Source organism: Bubalus kerabau, chromosome 10 (genome assembly GCF_029407905.1).
Source record: "Bubalus kerabau isolate K-KA32 ecotype Philippines breed swamp buffalo chromosome 10, PCC_UOA_SB_1v2, whole genome shotgun sequence".
Lineage (NCBI taxonomy): Eukaryota > Metazoa > Chordata > Mammalia > Artiodactyla > Bovidae > Bubalus > Bubalus kerabau.
Window position 1 is genome coordinate 5,595,840 of NC_073633.1, and position 18,315 is coordinate 5,614,154.

The 18,315-nt window shown below is 38.8% G+C and overlaps 1 protein-coding gene across 10 annotated transcripts in view; it reads right to left on the reverse strand.

Moving 5' to 3' along the window:
* Positions 1–7,066: 7,066 nt before the first annotated feature.
* Positions 7,067–18,315, reverse strand: part of APC (APC regulator of WNT signaling pathway) — a 132,649-nt gene continuing 121,400 nt past the window's right edge. For all 10 annotated transcript variants that reach the window (XM_055536497.1, XM_055536490.1, XM_055536499.1 and 7 more), the window contains 2 exons: positions 16,236–16,450; positions 7,067–14,670 (listed from right to left, as the gene is read on the reverse strand). In XM_055536497.1, coding sequence (XP_055392472.1) covers positions 8,073–14,670; positions 16,236–16,450 — 6,813 coding nt within the window. In that variant the 3' untranslated portion in view covers positions 7,067–8,072. The remainder of the gene's footprint in view (positions 14,671–16,235; positions 16,451–18,315) is intronic.

Sequence of the window (18,315 nt, forward strand, 5' to 3'; positions counted from 1 at the left end):
GAGGGTGACACGAACGTGACTAATTCCTTCCTTGCTGTGAGCTTGCAGAAACCAGCCTTTGGAACGGTCGCGCCGTCGCTACAATTGGTTTACTCTTTCACGCCCCCCCCCCCCTTTTTTTTTTAGCTACTTTCGGTTTGACTGTGGATGATGCATGTTTCTCTCATCCTTAGAGTACGGCTCAACACCGCGGGTTATCTGTGAGTTCTGAGCAAGTTGTTAGAGTAGGCAAGGAAATGCCCTGTTTGTTTAATCTTTAACCGCTCCTGGGCCCTGCAGCTTGCTTTCAACTTGGCAAAAATGGATTTTTATAGTGGTGGAACTAGCAAAATTACTGGCATTGTTTCAGTGTTCCGTGTAAATGTTAGGAATTCGACTATGCACTTTAAAGAATCTCTCCCTAAAATTAAACTCAGTGGTAAAGAATCTCCTTGCACATGGTTTGGATCCGTGGGTTACGATGATTGATCCCGTGAAGTAGGAAATAGCAATACACTTCAGTACTCTTGAAGACTTCCCTGGTGGCTCAGACGGTAAAGCGTCTGTCTACAATGCGGGAGACCCAGGTTCGATCCCTAGTTCGGGAAGATCCGCTGGAGAAAGAACAAGGCAATTCATTCCAGTACTATATTGCCTGGAAAGTCCCATGGACAGAGGCGCCTGGTAGGCTACAACCCATGGGGTCGCATAGAGTCAGAAACGACTGAGCGACTTCACTTACTTATTTCAGTATTCTTCAGATCTTTATCTTGGTGTGGGAGGGTAGACTGTAAGTAAAATTTCTTGTAGTGAAACTGTTTCACTACAAATCCTTTAAGGCATTTGAACACAAGCAGTACTGCTTTGGTATTCTGAGGGGAAGTGTTACACTAAATCCCAAAGTGGAGGACAAGTGTTCTTCCCACTTCTATAGGGACGGAGTGCAGCTTTTGGACACCAAGAACTGACAGGATGGCACCCACCACCAAGCTTCTGGCTGGTGTCTAATGGAGAGCAGTGTTTTGGTAGCTCTGGTTGGTTTATAAAGAGTAAGGCGAGAACGTTCAATGAACTGAAGACTCAAGATTGAAAAGACTCAGTATTAAAAGGGCTGTGGAAAAAAAGACACAGAGCTGGGTTTATGCTAGTAAAATTGCTTTATTTCAAGGATTAAAAACAAAACCCTAAGAACACCAGGCAGGAAATAAGTTTTCTATAGGGGAAACAGAACTCAGCCTGATATCTGAACTTTTTAGCCACAGTAAACATTAGAAAAGTTTTGAAGAAAATGAATTCTGACTAAAGTTGTGAATCAAATTATCCTTTGTGTGAGGGCAAAAGAAAAACAATTTTAAGCAAGCAAGGATTGAGAAAGTATATTTCCAACCTAGCTTTTCTGGAAAACAAACACTATTTAAGGACATACTCCAGTCAAACCAAATTATATTATCATAAAGAAGAAAGTGTTTCTGCTATGCAATATAGAGGAAACTGAACACTTACATGTAATATAAGTAAATTCAAATAATTTAATAATTTATATAAAGTGATGGTGAAGATAACTGCGATTGTCAAAAAGATTCTGAAAATTAAGTGAATACATTATTACCGAACAAAGATTTTATAAAGGACTTAGATTTCAACTGAAGTAATGTATGTCTCTATTTCTAAAACCATTGCCTGTCGCATCACCAGGGTTTTCATAGGACCCTGGCTTCCTGCCATTTTTTCTGTTCTGTCTCTCCTCTTGTGCTCACATCTCTGCTCCTCAACCCCCCATTCCTGGGTACCCCCCAAACCCTGAGTTCTTTCCTCTCTTAAGCACACCTATGCGATTTTCTCTAACCCTCCTCCCACTAAACTCCAGGCTTGGCTTTACTGATCCCAAACCCATCAAGGTCCTCAGCTAAAGAAAAGGACTTTTCAAAAATTTAATCTTGGCAAGAGTCACCCTTTCTGGAAGGAGTGATTTTAACTAAGAAGTGATTTTAAGTAAGAAGTTGTGGTTTTAAGTAATAACCCTCCTTTGGTTGTGTGTAGACTATCATCTGTCAAACACTGACCCTGTCACTGGCTCCACAGTTTTTATCAATCTCTTTGTGTTTGTAATTTTGTTTCATACACTTGATGCTTTATCATTTGATGTTCAAATAAAGTCATAACTGTTGTTCATCTTCTTTTCATTGTTTGATGCCTTTCATCCAGAATTATACTTTGACATAAATTTACCTATACTGCTTTCTTTGCATTTGCCTGTGTGTAGTTGAGCTTTTAGTTTTGTCCAGTCTGGATCATTTTAGGTGTATCTTTTACTAATGGTGTATAGGTAAAGGATTTTTTTTTTTAACTTGACTCCAACTTTACCGTATGTGATTAATCCAATCATTATTTGTTATTACTGTCATTTTATGCTTTGTTGTGGCTAATTCTCCCTCTCCCCTTTTCCCTATTCTTTGATATCCTGTTTAAGTGTTCTTATATTCATAGTTATTTTGACTAATGATTTGGATGGAAAGCTTTCTTTTTAACATTCGTTAGCACTAAATAGAAAAGTTGAACTTGTATTTTTCCAAGTTAAAAGTAAAATAGTATCTTTTGACACTGCCTATTCTTAAAAGAGGAGAAATTTAGCATGCTTTTATGTCTTCTCTCCCTCATTTCCCAGTTTGGGGTGGAATAATATGGAATTTAAATTAAGCATTTCATCTTTTCAGTTCTGAGTTACGTGCACATTCACATTGAGATTCAGTATCAGATTAACCACAATTACTTACACGTTTATTTAGTTTAAAGGTTTTATTGCTCAAACTGTTTCCTTAATAAGTTCCCATTTAATTGCTCAGGCAGCAGGAGTACTATGGTAGGAGGTATGTCATGGATTCTGGTTTCCCAATGGTGCCTTTGAAACGCCCCCTGTAGGTTTGGAGAATTCATGTCCTAGGCATCCAGCTTCCTCAATGGAGAAACCAAACCACTGAGCTTTCCCCGGCTCTACAGGCATATGACAACAGCTTCTGCCAAGTATCCTTTCAGCAAGACTGCAGTCCAGAATTGAGCGATGTGATGAGGCAAGTGCTGAATATATTCTTAATTTATGAGGAGGGTGGTGTCAGAGGGCTCCAGAGTTGACAGGTAACAACCGGGTCTTTTTGAAGCAGCCTCACAGTATCGTTTGGGTATTGTTTCTGTGGTGGTTTCCAAGCCTGATTTTCTGGCCCTCATACAGCTCCTGTGAGCTATCTGATTCCTTAAATGAGTGTCTCCTCTTTTAGAAAAAGTCTTGTTAACAACTGTAACAAGAATCCTGAATGATACAAGTGTTTCAGATATATTAAGTGCTAGTTTGGCAGGTTTCAGAATTCGTAGGTAATATTTCCATTTGCTTCCAAATGGTATATATATTGTCCTACTGCTTTTTTTTTTTTTTTTTTGGCATTCAGTATTTCAGAGAAGAAATCTGATGCCAATCTATTTTTTTTTTCTTTGTAGGCAGCCTATTCCTCTTTCCCCACAGATGATTTCAAGAAAGATTTAAAGACTTAAAGCAAGAAAGCTTTCTTTATATTTAAAAAAAAAACTCACTAAACTGTCTAAATAGTTTTGTTTGAAGTTACTTCAGGAACAAAGTGGGTTTGAAAGTTCACAAATGTTCCAAACACAAGGAAAAGTAGAACTAGCCCCCAGAATCAGCAAGAACTGTGGTAACGCCAGGAGCTAGCCATTCTTGTATGTCTCGCACTTGCTTTCTATGCCTCCCTCTCATACCTGTTCCTTCTCTCTAGCGACTGACTTTCTCTTATTTTAGCTTCATGATGCCAATCAGAGCACCTTCAGTCTTAACTCTACAAGATCTTTCAGTTCTAGCACTCAATCTCCAACCGGAAATTTCATGACTCTTTTATTTAAAATTGACCTAATCTTTTTTTTTTTAAAGACAAGCCATACAAGTCTTTGGTAACTAGTTTCCTCTAGGTCAGGTACCCCCTCTGGTGGAAACAGCCATGGCCGGGGGAAACACTGAGTGAGTACAAGGTTCAGTGATCAACAGTGAGACTAATGTCAGGATTCCAGAAGGTTGTGTAGGTGAGGCAGGTAATGTCTGCAACAATAGCTATTAACAATAGCTAATTTTTGCAACATTCACTAATGTTGCTTTATATTCAGTGGTCACCTTCACTAGCAAAAGGTTGAGTACTTTTAAAAAAAAGGAACAACCTCATAATGTCAAGAAAATAAGCAAATAGTCACAATTGTAGAGTTATCCTGAATATCAGAAGTGTATTTAGCACCGAGAACAATATTATACACACACAAAACATACAGGTTGAAAGAAGGATCGATGGTCTAACAAAAACCAGAATATAGTTTTATAGACCACAGAAGAGAGAAGAAGGGCAGAAAAAAGACCTGGAGTTTGTAGGAGTCAAAGTCCTAGGTTTCAACACTATGTAGTAGTATTTGAAAGTCAGCATTAATATGAAGGAATTAGAAACTAAAATATAATTTATATACTCTATTTCAACCCTTGTGACTCTTGAAAAATTATTTTTGTTTGGTTAAGTGTGAATGATCTGACTACTCAAGTATTCTTCAGCTCTTGGCAATTTTCTTTTTGCATTTCTGGCACTCAGTTCTTTTTCTATTTAGATACAAGGAAACATGTATTCATGAATTCATGTTTCACAGAATACATGAATACATGTTTCACAGAAACATGTTTTCTGTGAAAACATGAATTCAGATACAGTGCAACTAGCTTCCATCTTCAGCAAGACTCATCCCTTCAGTTCATTAACCTTGTGGGAACAATCCACAGTTTATGGGGAAAAAAGTTTTTTGACTATTCTTACAATGCAGTTGGATTCTTTGGGGCTTATTTTTTATTTCATTATTTCCCTCTCATTAACTTTGCTGTCAGTGCAAAGTAACTTGTAAAGTTTATTCTCAAATACCGCATTTGCCATTAGTTGTTGTTTGTATACCAACTGGGCACATTTTTCTTTCACCTGAAGTCCATTTTCCCTCTCTTTAAAGTTCTCTTCTTTGCCCTGTTCTTGGTGTGTCTCTTTTGATATTATTGTAAATCCAAATTAGATATTTGCTGCAATTTTGCCTTTTTGATAACTGTTCCAAAGGGAATATGAGTCAATCCCTCAGATACAGAATTACCTGTTCATTCATGTCTGGTAAACTTGTGGACTATTGGGAGTTGAGATGGGCTGTATCAGATTGTAACTCAATATTAACATCTTTTCATGCCTGAAGGAGAGGGCAGCTTGGTGTACTCTCTCAGATGCTGAGTCCAGTGGTTGAGAAGAATAGCTGGAACTGAAGGCAGTCCCTCGAGGAGCTTTACTGCAGTCACGCACGGCAGTAACTCTGAATGGTCCCAGACCAGCAGCATCAGCATCGCCTGCTAGTTCCCAGGCCTGACTCAGAGTCAGGAAGGATGGGGATGTGTTTTAACATTTTTGGTGATCTGCATGCACTCAAGTTGGAAAACCACTGCCTCGGTTCTGTCTGCTGCAGTGCAAAGATAACAGGGCACTGCCCTACTTTTCTTAACAGGCGTTGCAACTCAACTAACCCCCAGTGTTGGCTCAGTGTGCATTTGTAACATACAAGTGTAAACTGGGGGCTATTGGGGTTGTTATCAGTTATGGGAGCACTCCCTGAACTTCTAAAATTAGAACTCAGATTTTCTCCTTTACTAATTCAGAGCCATTATCTCTAACTAGAGGGTCTCATACAGAACCTTTTCCTCAATGGCAATATATACTGTACCTTCTCCCAGTAGGCACTGCTTACTGGAATTCCTGAGTTTCCTGGGATATAGAGGGCATCCTTTTTTCATTTTCAGCACTGTTTTGTTTTTTTTTTTCCCCCCTTCCTTGAGAAAGGCAATTTTATTATAATTGACTTATATCCCATTTTTTTCTACAAAAGTATTTGAAGTGGTTTATAAAAATTGTCATGCAGTAGTAACTAAAAAAAATAAGAAAATCAGGACTAAACAGGAAAGAAATATGACCTCTATTCATATATCCCTGCTGGATAAGGCATCCTTTGAGAAAAACAGAATAGTCTTATGACTTACCAATGATTTCACTCAGATAAAACTTGATGAAAGTTTAAATGTAGGTATATTCCAAAGGTGAGCAGTAGAAAGAGTATGGGCTTTGGAGTCATGCCTTTCTTCAAATCACAGCACTTATTTACTGGCATTTTAGTAAATGACTTAAAAAAAAAAAGTCCTTACCTGTAAATAATAAACACAGGTAAGCGGTAGATAACTAACTCTATGATGTGATTTCAAAGACAGCAGGTAGATATGCTTACTCCTCACCACCTTTCCCCAGTGTCCTGCCATATTTAAATATCTTTTCCCTTCCCCAAATGCAGAGTGCATGAATTTATCATTAAAAAATAAAATTTCATTTATTCAATAAATACGTGAACATTTATCATCATCCTTACTCTCTGATTATTTAGAACAAATTCTGGAAAGATATATTAGCTTTTTAAATAAATCTTATCAGTCTATCTTCCTTCATGAAGGAGGATCCTCTCCTTGCTGTGTGAGGAAGGGGGCATTTGAACACACACCCCACAACCCTACTCATCAAAAACAAAGTTTTCATTAACAGGCAGTGGTTTCTTAAGAGTCTCTTGAATGTCTTAGCATTTTCTGAACATGGCAAGGTACTGATTGTATTTGGCTGCTGAAATTTTGCTGTAACACAAAAGGTGATGAAAGGTGTTCATTTCAGACCCAGGAGCAACAGGAGGGACAAGACAGTGACATTCCAAGACGGGCTTGGAAGAGACTACTTCTACCTCAGAAGAATTAATTTCTCAAGGACAGAATTCTATTAAGAAAAAAGAAATGTTCTTTGTGGGCCTATTGTGTTCAACGCCCATATGCAAGGCAGTTCACATTGCTATTATATGAATTTAGAAAATCAACTCCAGCAGAGTAAGAAAAAAAGTAAACAGAAAAATACTAAACAGGAAGTGCTAATCACACATTAAAAAAATTTTCAGGAATGGTTAAGTGCCAATGCATGGAATGGTTAAATGCCAACAATCAGCTTCAATTGTTTTTTATTACAGTAAGAGGAAGTTTACTCTTAAATGCATAGAATTTGAAGAAAAAATTTATATAAGCTTTTAAAAGAGGCCCTTTTTGACAGTTATTAATACAAATGTGAAATAAGACCCTTCAAACAAATACCAATTTCAGTAACAGTTTACATACAGCAATAATTTATTCTGAAATGTTCATTTAGTTTCTGTTGAGACACGATTCATGTCTCAATAATAAAAGAGCAGCCATCTCACCTCAAATACCAGAATATACAACAAGTTACAGCATAGCAAAAATTCTACCTACTTTCAGATGTTCAGGTAAAATAGTATCATTCAATGTTTTACAGTTACACAGATTTTTTTGTTTTGCGCACAAAATAGTGTAAGTTGTTACACTATAGCTATCTATATGCACATCATGTGACCACAGAACTGTTAATCATTACTTCTGAAATTGAACCATCATTTTCATTCATGCAGTAAAGCAAAGCAGGCTGGGTAAACTTGTTCACTGGGAACCATATTACTGTGAATTTCACAGCCACATGATTAATAATGATGTTAGATGGACTCTCAAGGACTAAAACAGAATGTTTTTTTGCATAAATACCAATTTCTCCCTGATGTAAGTTTAGTCAGTTTATTATCTAGAAATGATTGATAACAGCAATATATCATATCTTCTATCTGTAGTGTTATTTTAATACAAGCAATAATTAAAGGATGCTGGGATGGGATGCTACTTAAATACATGAAAAACATACTGTACAAATATACTTGGCTTTACCATTTTCTTCCTAACTATCAAGAGTGCCTCCCAAAATATGACCAGTGAAGACGAAGTATACTATCAAATATGGCTTCCAGAACAAAAACCCTCTAACAAGAATCAAACCTATTTACAAAATTTTTCAGTCTTTTACAGTTTCACTTGAAACAAAATTTCTACATAGCAGTTGTGAGGAACACGTATCACATTCTCGGTTTCATCCTTCCAGCTCTTTTCACACAGATGTCACAAGGTAAGACCCAGAATGGCGTTTAGGACTTTGAGTCCCGCTGGGTTCCGTGCTGTCGGGTTTTGAGTCGCGTTTCTTTGTGTTGTTGCTCACTGGCGTTGGGATCTGAGACGGTCGGGCTGAAGTGCCGTCTGTGCTGCTCTTCCTTGGGCTTGGGTTGTAGTTAAAAGGACTCACCCTGGCGGCGACAGTCCCACTTGGTGAACTGTGCTTGCTTGAGCTGCTAGAACTAAACGGGGTACGCTCAGCTATAGAACTTTCACTAGTCTCGGATGCAGGGACAGGGTTATTACTGTGTCCCGGTTTTGTCTCCGTTCCTTTTTGGTCTGGGGGATCTACCTGAATAAAGGAATTCAGGCGGTTTTCCAGACCCATGGTGCGTGTAGGGGCACTACCATTGCTCACATTTTGTTTTCCCTGATTATCTTTTGAATCTTTAGGGTTTGGGTTTCCCTTTTCTGAAACAGTGTCAATCACAGGGGGAGTATTTCCTGTTGGAGATCTTCCAGATCTAGGGTTGTTAATGGGGCAATCCTCAATTCTCACCCAAACATCCTCTGTTTTAGAAACAGCAGGTGCCATTTGATAAATCAGAGTCTTTGATTCAGCACCATTTGCAGCACCTGAAGAAGTGGTCTGAGAAGTAGTATTTGTGGGAGAAATTTCACTTTCTTTTATTTTTCTCCATGTTCCTTTTGTGGATACCTGGTTTTCTTTAGTTTGTTTGCTTCCTGAAATAGAGTTCACTTGTTTTTCGTCCTCACTTTTTGCCTTTTCACTAGATTCTGATGAAGCAGAAAGAATTGAGGATGAACTTCCAGTTCTTCTCCAAGTGCTTACTCGAGGAAGTGATGATGAGTGTTTGCTGTGCTCACGTTTCCAGGTCCCTGACCTATTGATGGGAAGTCTGGAAGGACTTTCGGAATGAGAGCGTGCTATATCATGGCGCTTTACTGGTCTTCCATCATTATACTCTATGGTGGGACTGAGGTTAGGCGGGAGTTTTCGCCATCCACCAGACTGAACAGACGAATGTGTAGATAGAGACATATCAGGAAGGGAAGGACTTAAAACTGGAGTATGAGCCTGGGACCGTGTGGGAGAATCGGGTCTGGAAGATGGAGAAAGAGATTCAAATGAAGCAGATTCCTCCAGTTTTCTCCTTAGGGTTGGGCTTGGAGCTTCTTTGATGAAAGTTGATTGGCGTACTAATACAGGTCTCTCTGACCTATCGGATTCACTTCCACTTGACTTTGTTGAAGACATTCTAGAAAGTTCTACTTTTTTATTGGATCCATTACTACTACTCATTTGATTTAGCCCTTTGGAGGCAGATTCACTTCTTGGGATACCACTGCCATTCTTGGATAAGCCCGTTTGTTTGGTGAGGTTCTGCTGGCTCATCTGTCTGCCAGGAGATGTGTAAGACATTTTCCCAGAACCTGAGGACTTAGTTGAAGCAGTACTAGGGGATGACGTCCTTGGTAGTTGAGATAATTTGTTAGGGGGACTTATTCCATTTCTACCAGGAGAGATTGAGTTTCGCCCTGGAGACTGCATTGGTCTACTTAATGGTTGCTGGGCAGGTCTTGAAGGAGTGGAATCTCTAGATCCTGATCTAGAAGGTGCTTTGTTTGATCCCACTGTCTGGGATGCCTGCCTTGTAACAGGGCTTAATTCTGACTTCACTGATGGCTTGGTTCCTCTGGGAGAGGTGGTAGCCGGCTGACCTTCACTAGGGCTTTTGGAGGCTGGAGTCTTGAGGGGCGGGCCTTTTTTAGACACTGGACTTGTACTTGAAGAGCTATTCCGAACTCCTGGAATATGAATCATTGTCCTACCTCGAGAGATTGAAGGCATGTTTGTTTGAAGCGGTTGTTTCATTTGGCTCGAAATTTCCGAGTTAGATCGAACTTTTCCAGTAATCAAACTTTTATAAACCTTTTTGCCTCCTTTTATTCCTTTATTTTCAGATTCTATTTTTTTAGTTTCCAATGTACTTTTCTCCCCAGGTTTTAGAATTCGTGGGCCTTTATTACTTGTAAAGGGTTTTTCTTCTTGATCAGGTGTAAGATGAAATGGTGATCCCAGAGAGATGCCCGATTTCAGTGAAAGGATGGAATCTGAATCAGATGAAGCTTGTCGAGATAAACATGCAGCGGCAGCAGCTTGATGTAAACTACTTACTATGGAATTTGCACCTTCCTGAATAGCTTTCCAATCAAAATTTTCTGAATCTGGGGATAAACCATGTTCTGAATCTGGTCTCTGTATATCTTTCAAATCGAGTGTCAAATCTTCTGCTAATATGCCACCCATATTTCTGGGACTATGCTTTTCATTATCAGGCTTGAGCCTGGAAGGCTTTTTCTTTTTTGGCATTGCAGAACTTATACATTCCTGCAACAGGTCATCTTCAGAATCAATACTAAGAGAACTGAGAGAACTGTTTCTTGAGAAACAAACAGGGGTGTCTTCCACGTGAAATGATTTAGGAGCATAACCTGAGGCCTGGGGTTTACCTGGTTCTCCCTGTGAGGCAGGGGGCTCTGTCTCTTTGATAGGTTCATTTTCCTTGTTGTTGTTGTTTTCTTGATCAATGTCACTAAGAGAGCTTAGAGAGGAATTTCGAGAAAAGCAAACTGGAGTATTTTCAATAGCGAAATTCTGTAATTTCTCATCTGTTGCTGCCCCTCTGTCTGGTATATCTTTGGAAGACTGGGGAAAAGTGGACTGCTTCTGCAGCATGGGTTTAGACTGACCTCTATTTATTGGCTGCTTTGTAACAGCTGGTGTCTTACTAGCTGATTGTTGGTTTGAGGTTAGTTCTGTGTGGTTGGTCACTTTAGCTTCTGATTCTTTATTTTCCTTCCCCTTTCTTAATTCAGCCTTTTCCCTAGAAAGGTCAACATCATCATCATCAAAATCTAGAGAACTCAAAGAGTCATTTCGTGAAAAACAGTATGGAGTGCCTTCAATGGGCGTGTAATGATGAGGTGAATCAAAAGTAAAACTTCCTCTGACTCTGTCTTCATTATTTGGCAGTTTATCATTGAAGTCCTTGGAATTATTTTTCAAGTGCTGTTTCTTTGAGTCTTTGTTTTCCGAGAAATTTCTTTCGGCATTTAAATTATTTTTTGAGTCTGTATTTTTTCTTACACGTGTCCTATACTCAGTATTTTGTGGTATAGGTTTTACTGGTGAAGTAGGTTTCTTTGTCTTACCATCTAATTGATTTTTGTTAATTCCAGATGAAGACATAGATGCTTGCTGGACCTGGTCCATAATCTTTTTCACACGGAAAGGCTTGTGACTTTTTCCTTTGGGCATGGCAGAATTAATGCATTCTGCAAGAATATCACCTTCTTCTGTTTTGTTGTCATCCAGTTCAGGTACAGTGACGGATGAGGCTTTCCCTCGTTGAGCCTCATCTGTACTTCTGCCTTCAGTAGGAATGGTATCTCTTTTTTCAAATTCACTTGACTGTGCCCCTGCTCTAACCCCTTCTCCAGCAGCTAACTCATTTGGAGGGGATTCTATCGTTAGATCACTCAGAGATGTAGCTGTGGAAAAGTTTATAGGTGTCCCTTCTACACAATACACCCGTGGCATATCATCTCCTTGTGTAAAACTAACATGCTTTTGTGCCTGTAACCTGTTTTGCGATGGCAGAAGTTTGTATACAGGGAGCTGACTTGGTTTCCTTGCCACAGGTGGAGGTAATTTCGAAGTAGTCTGGGCTGGTTTTTTGGCTTTGCGTGAAGATTTTGTTGGCATGGCAGAAATTATACACTCTTCTAGTATTTCAATATCATCATCATCTGACTCATCTAAAAGATCTTTTTCAGAATCAGTGGGTTTTTCTGCCTCTTTTTCCTGGTTTTCATTTGATTCTTCAGGCTGCTCACTTTCTGTTTCATTCCCATTGTCATTTTCCTGAACTGGAGGCATTATTCTTAGTTCTACATCTTTCTGAATAAATGGCTCATCAAGGCTCAGAGCGCTCAGGCTAGATGAACAAGAAAATCCATCAGGAGTACTCTCTGTGGCAAAATGTAACAGAGTATCAGCCTCTGGAAGAACCTGGACCCTTTGTACTGCAGCATTTACAGCAGCTTGCTTGGGTCCACTTTCTCTCTTTTCAGCACTAGGTGCTTTATTTTTAGGTACTTCCTGCTTCGTTTGAACTGTCTGAGGAGGAGGCGGAGGCGGCGGTGGCGGGGTTTTGCTTCTGCTTGGCGGCATGGTTTGTCCAGGGCTATCTGGGAGGTCACTGGGGCTTATGATGCCGCTTACCATTCCACTGCAGGGTTCACTCTGAACAGAGCTGGCAATCGAGCGACTCTCAAAACTGTCGAGTGAACTGACCGAAGTACATCTGCTAAACATGAGTGGGGTCTCCTGAACGTAGTGCTCTGGTGGACTTTTGGGTGTCTGAGCACCGCTCTTGGAAGGAGATTTGGCCCCTGAAGAAAATTCAACAGCTTTGTGCCTGGCTGACTCTGAAGACAGACCAGAAGCCTGGAGTCTGCTGGATTTGGTTCTAATGTGCTGTGACCCTGCTGGAACTTTACTCACAGAATCTTCATTTGACCTAGGTCCGCTGTTGTCCTTGATTTCGGCTATTTGCAGAGTGTTAGCAGACTCTGCTTCTTGTGTTGTCTGATCACACCCTACTTCATCTTCAGCAGATGACAAAGACGATAATGAACTGCATCTTGAAAAGCATATTGGGGTATCTTCTACACAGTAAGTCTGTATTGTTTCTTGGTTGATAGAGGGGACTTTGCAAGAAGAAGAGGTGGCTTTTGGGGTCTGACCACTTCTGCTCTGTGCTGAGCTTGGATGCAGCTGATTCTGCCTCTTGGCATTAGATGAAGTTGTGGACGTATTCTCGCTGCTTGAAGAGATGTGTTCAGTTTTTGTGCTCTGTCCAGATGAATTCTTTGAGAATGAAAATGCTGGTTTCTGTGAAGAAGAAATGTCTGTGGTGTATTTTAAACTATAATCAATAGGCTGATCCACGTGATGTTTTTCTTCACTGTATTTTATGCTGTAATTGGTTGGCCTCTCTTCTTCCTCGTGCTGCCCTTCCTCAGAGTAACGTTCACTATAGTTGGTTGGTTTATCGTCTTCATAGTCATCTTCTTGACACAAAGACTGGTTCACATTTTGACTAATTCCATGATTAGAGCCTACTCGATTTGTTTCAGATCCATTGGCTGCTCTTGACCTGTATGGGGAAACACATTCTTGCTGCCCAAAGTGTGGTTGGAACTTGAGGTGTTTATCGTCAGTGCTCTCAGGATACACGGGATAAGCTGTGCTTTGACTCCTTGATTGTCTCTGCTCATTTGGTTTTATTTCATCTTCTAGTATATGTTTGGGTCTTGCCCATCTTTCATTCTGTGAAGGGCTCTGCCTCCCAGAGTTCAACTGTTCATCGGAATATTTAAGACTGTAATTTATTGGTGTATCTAGTTCTCCATCATTATCATCCATATGATTTGCACTGTGTATTTTATGGGCTAGGTCAGCTGGATACTGACCATAGCTGCAAAATTTACTTTCATCATCTTCAGAATAGGATTCAATTGAAGGCTTCATCTGACCTCTTTTACCATAACCATCACTACTGCTGACACTATTTAAACTATCATTTGAAGATCTCTTATATTCTACTTTGGCATATGGTATCGGACATGTTCTGTTTGAGTTTTCTGACTTGGTAAAGTTGTACGTGTTTGCATGTGTGTGGGTGGTAGAGCTTCTTCTTAGTGCATTCCTCTCATCTGTCCCACAGTGTAGTTCTGTGGTAGACCCAGAACTTCTGTCTTCCTGAGAGGTATGAATAGCTGATACTTCTTCCATGACTTTGGCAATCTGGGCTGCAGTGGTAGAAATCTGCAAACCTCGCTTTGAAGAGGTTCCTGGATTTTCTGTTGCTGGGTGATAGTTGCCTAGGCTAATACCTCGTTCTCTCTCCAAACTTCTATCTTTCTCAGAACGAGAGCTGTCTAAACTTCCCCTTGATGAAGAAGAGCTGGGCAATACTGTAGTGTTTAAGTATGGTGATAGGACAGTCATGTTTCCAGTATTAAAATTCTCTGACCTGTTATCATCATGTCGATTGGTGTCAAAAACATAGTCACCATAGAGATTTTGCTTGTGTCTCTGCTTACTACGATGAGAGGCCTTGGGACTTAAATTGTCAATATTGTCAAAAGTTTCTGATAAATGCTGAGCATCTAATTCTGCTTCCAGGGCCTTTTGTTTCCTGACATGTAGAGAAGGCAAACTTGAACCAGGAGACATGATATTGGCATCTTTATACTTTGCAGGTCTATTTGCCATGAGATTCCTTAAAGCTGCAGCACTTCCCATAGCAATCATCTTGTGCTTTGAATGAATGAGGTTCTTGAGCATGCTGACCGCTCCCATGTCCCACAATGCTTCCTGGTCTTTAGGGTTTCTTGCTGAGAGATTCCACAAGGTTCCGCATGCATTGCTGACTATTGTCAAACTGTGAGATTTCAAGTGTTGTAATAAGGTCTGTAAGCAATTATTCTCTCTTAGGATTTGCCTGAAATAAAAACAAGATATTACAAAAGTAAGGTAAATATCTGTTTGCAGTACAAATAAAAGGAAAGAGAACAAATTTAAATCTAAAGGTAACCGCTAAAACTTGTAACAACTGGCAAAATAAAACTACACCGAATTATATTATAAATTTCAAGCACTGCCCATCTCCTTTTGTTCTACCTTAGTTCATTTAATGTTTATTGTTTTACAGGACTCATCTATCAGACTAAAAGGTAAAAATGTTCAGTTTCATCAATTCTGCATTTCCTATTCTGACCTAACAGCTTTAAAAATTTTTCTTGAGCAAATATATATTTACTTTACATAGTGACAGAGTTTCTCAGTTTACTGAGTATAAATATATTATGAAAGCTGAACAGGGACTCTGTGGTAATTTAACATCTGGGTGGGTTCCACAATCTTGACAACAGAGACATCTCAGAAGAGGTAGAGAGAAGAATGAATTAATAGATCTTTACAAAGTCAGGGAACACACTGTAAGCTCAGGGCAGCAAAATGACTTTTAGATAATCTCTCTCTGGTTTGAATTTGTAATACTGATATTCCCCCTTGTAAGTGGTCTTGGGAAAATTGTGTGTGTAGTTTTTCTAAAAATAAAGTGAAAGTTTTCAAAACATTTAAAAGTAAGTATAAAAACAAGAGTTGAGAGCGTAATGAATGTTAGGATCGGAAGAGCTACGGCTTATTTAATGCATGGTAAAATGAAGTTTAATGAGAGCATAGTCAACTCTAGTGGGCTTTAAAACTGATAGGCAAAAAGGTACAATAAGCTTTAGCAATGGCAGCTCTCTCAGCAGTCCAGTAGACACCTGAGTGCTTACTGAGTTTAAGAGTTCTTCCATGAGAAGAGGAAAGGGCGGTAAGCCTTGTAGTTTGTGCATCAAAAACTTACAGAAAAGATGTTTACATTCTTTACAAAGCCCTTTTACTACAAGTACCCCATAGTTTTTTTTTTTTTGAAATGAGACAGGAACAATACAGGATAAAATAAATAAATACACTGTGAAAGATACTGTATTTTTGTTGAGATAATACAAAGCTCAAGTTGTGAAAAGGTATGCCTTGCATCGGAGGTGCTCTGTTAGGTTTCACAGTTCTAATAAATTGGATGAATGGCTGCTGGCTGAAAAACATTTTGATTACTGATGTTATGGCTCCACTAGAAAAATGTGAATCATTGTACTTTCTGGATCATAACCACAGTTTTTTTTTTTGTTTTTTTTTTTATAACCTCATATTCCCTTAATCCATACTACATATAGGAAAGGATTTTGTTCTCTGTTGTATTTATGGCTTTCATTTTTTATTCTACACATGGGTTATATCTCTCAAGTATCACTGGTTTATTTTTAGACATCTTTGTGATACTATGAACTTTTATTAGCATAAATGTTAATGAATAAATCAGGTATTAATAGTTTCATTGTCGTAAGTGTAATTTGGGTCAGAACTTGCATAATTACACAAAACACTGCTCAGTTAAGTCTTTCTGAAGATATGAATCTTACAAATTCATTTAAAAGTAACAATAAACTCTGTATTTACCTGTGGTCCTCATTTGTAGCTATCAAGCTGGAAACATTCCGTAATATCCCACCTCCACTTTCAATAATGGCTAAAGTATTGGTCTGGCTGCGATAAGTGAGAGTGCCAACCAAAAATGCAAGCGCACCATCCACAGCACATATGTCAGCTTTATTCTCAGTGCAGTGTGCTGACAAGTTCCATAAGGCACTCAATACACTTTTGAGGGTTGATTCCTATCAAGAGACAGAGTATATGTCATCAAGAGTTCTAACTATAACTCTTAGAATGTCTATGCTTACTTCTTTTTTTTTTTTTTTTTTTTTTTTTCTTTTTTTTTTTTTTTTTAAATTTTATTTTATTTTTAAACTTTACATAACTGTATTAGATTTGCCAAATATCAAAATGAATCCGCCACAGGTTTACATGTGTTCCCCATCCTGAACCCTCCTCCCTCCTCCCTCCCCATTCCATCCCTCTGGGTCGTCCCAGTGCACCAGCCCCAAGCATCCAGTATCGTGCATCGGACCTGGACTGGCAACTCATTTCATACATGATATTTTACATGTTTCAATGCCATTCTCCCAAATCTTCCCACCCTCTCCCTCTCCCACAGAGTCCATAAGACTGTTCTATACATCAGTGTCTCTTTTGCTGTCTCGTACACAGGGTTATTGTTACCATCTTTCTAAATTCCATATATATGCGTTAGTATACTGTATTGGTGTTTTTCTTTCTGGCTTACTTCACTCTGTATAATTCTATAGAGAAATCTGTCTCTCTTTTTTAAAAATATCCCCTGGCTACCCATCCTTTACTGGTAAAGCATTAGGAACGCCTCACTTAAAAAAACTTTCATAAAATACCAAACAGAACTTAAGACAGTGATACCCCATGAAACAAGCAGAACACAACATTAAAACAATGACTATCACATTCATCTGAACAATGAACGTGAAATGTTAGATGGTACACACTTATCTCACAGAAGCTTATATTAGAAAATGAAACAACTGATGTGCATTCTGAAAAGATAACATTTTCAGGATAATATAAACTAGAAAAGACCCTCTAAATGGTGATTTGAAAAGATATCCAGACCTATTATTAAATGAAAAGAGCCAGTTGCAGAGAAGTATGTACAATATTCTGTTTGTATAAAAATACACATCCATATTTATGTGTGGTTGATGCAAAAATAACAATTTATTAAAATGGAAGCAGACTGGAAATACTCCAATTTCTTAAAATCCTCAAAGAAACAAAGTCATTATAAAAATGAGAACTCCCTGATGTACAGGATCATAGTAAACTGTCAAATTATAACTGCCAGAGAAAACACTTTGAGTATACAATTAAGGATGTTTGGTTAAAACTTGCCATGCTCCTGACAACAGTCTTCTTACTAAAAATCAATCAGGGAACAAACGAACATTCATTAGAAACCTACCCTGTGCCTATCACAGTTACAGGTACTCTAGAGGATACAAACAGAGCAACTGACACTTGTTTTGAAGGTGCTGTTTACTTTGGGGAAAAAAGACAGTAACACTGTACTTAAAACCAAGGGCTCTAATGAAAAGACTACTGCCATGGGAACTTAAGTCAAATAAATGAAATAATTTTTGGAGGAGAGCACCTCTGCAGATAAAAAGATGTACATTCAGAGGAGGCAGGGGAAGTAGAATGAGTAAAGGCATGGAAGTGGGAATAAGCAAGGGAGGACTAAATAACAGAAAGAAGACACAGAAGAAGTCAAAGTCCACGTTGGGACATTGTGCGAAGTAACGTCAGACAGGGAAAAGAGGGCCCTGAATGTCATGGCAAACATTTTGGGCTCAACCCAATTAAGAGCCATTGTATTCTCTTCTTCAGGATATTAAATGAATAAAATAGATACTATTTACCTTGAGGCAGAGAAGAAATGCTTTCACCACTGAAGATGTGAAAAGGACAATAGCTCAATTTTAATTATAATGTGATTTAGGAAATGGGACAAAGTATCTTGAGATCAGAAAAAATGGGAACAGTTTACAGGAGTAAGCTAAACTTACAACTGACCTAGAGATGAGAGTTGAAGGTAGGAAAACAGAAGTTGCTC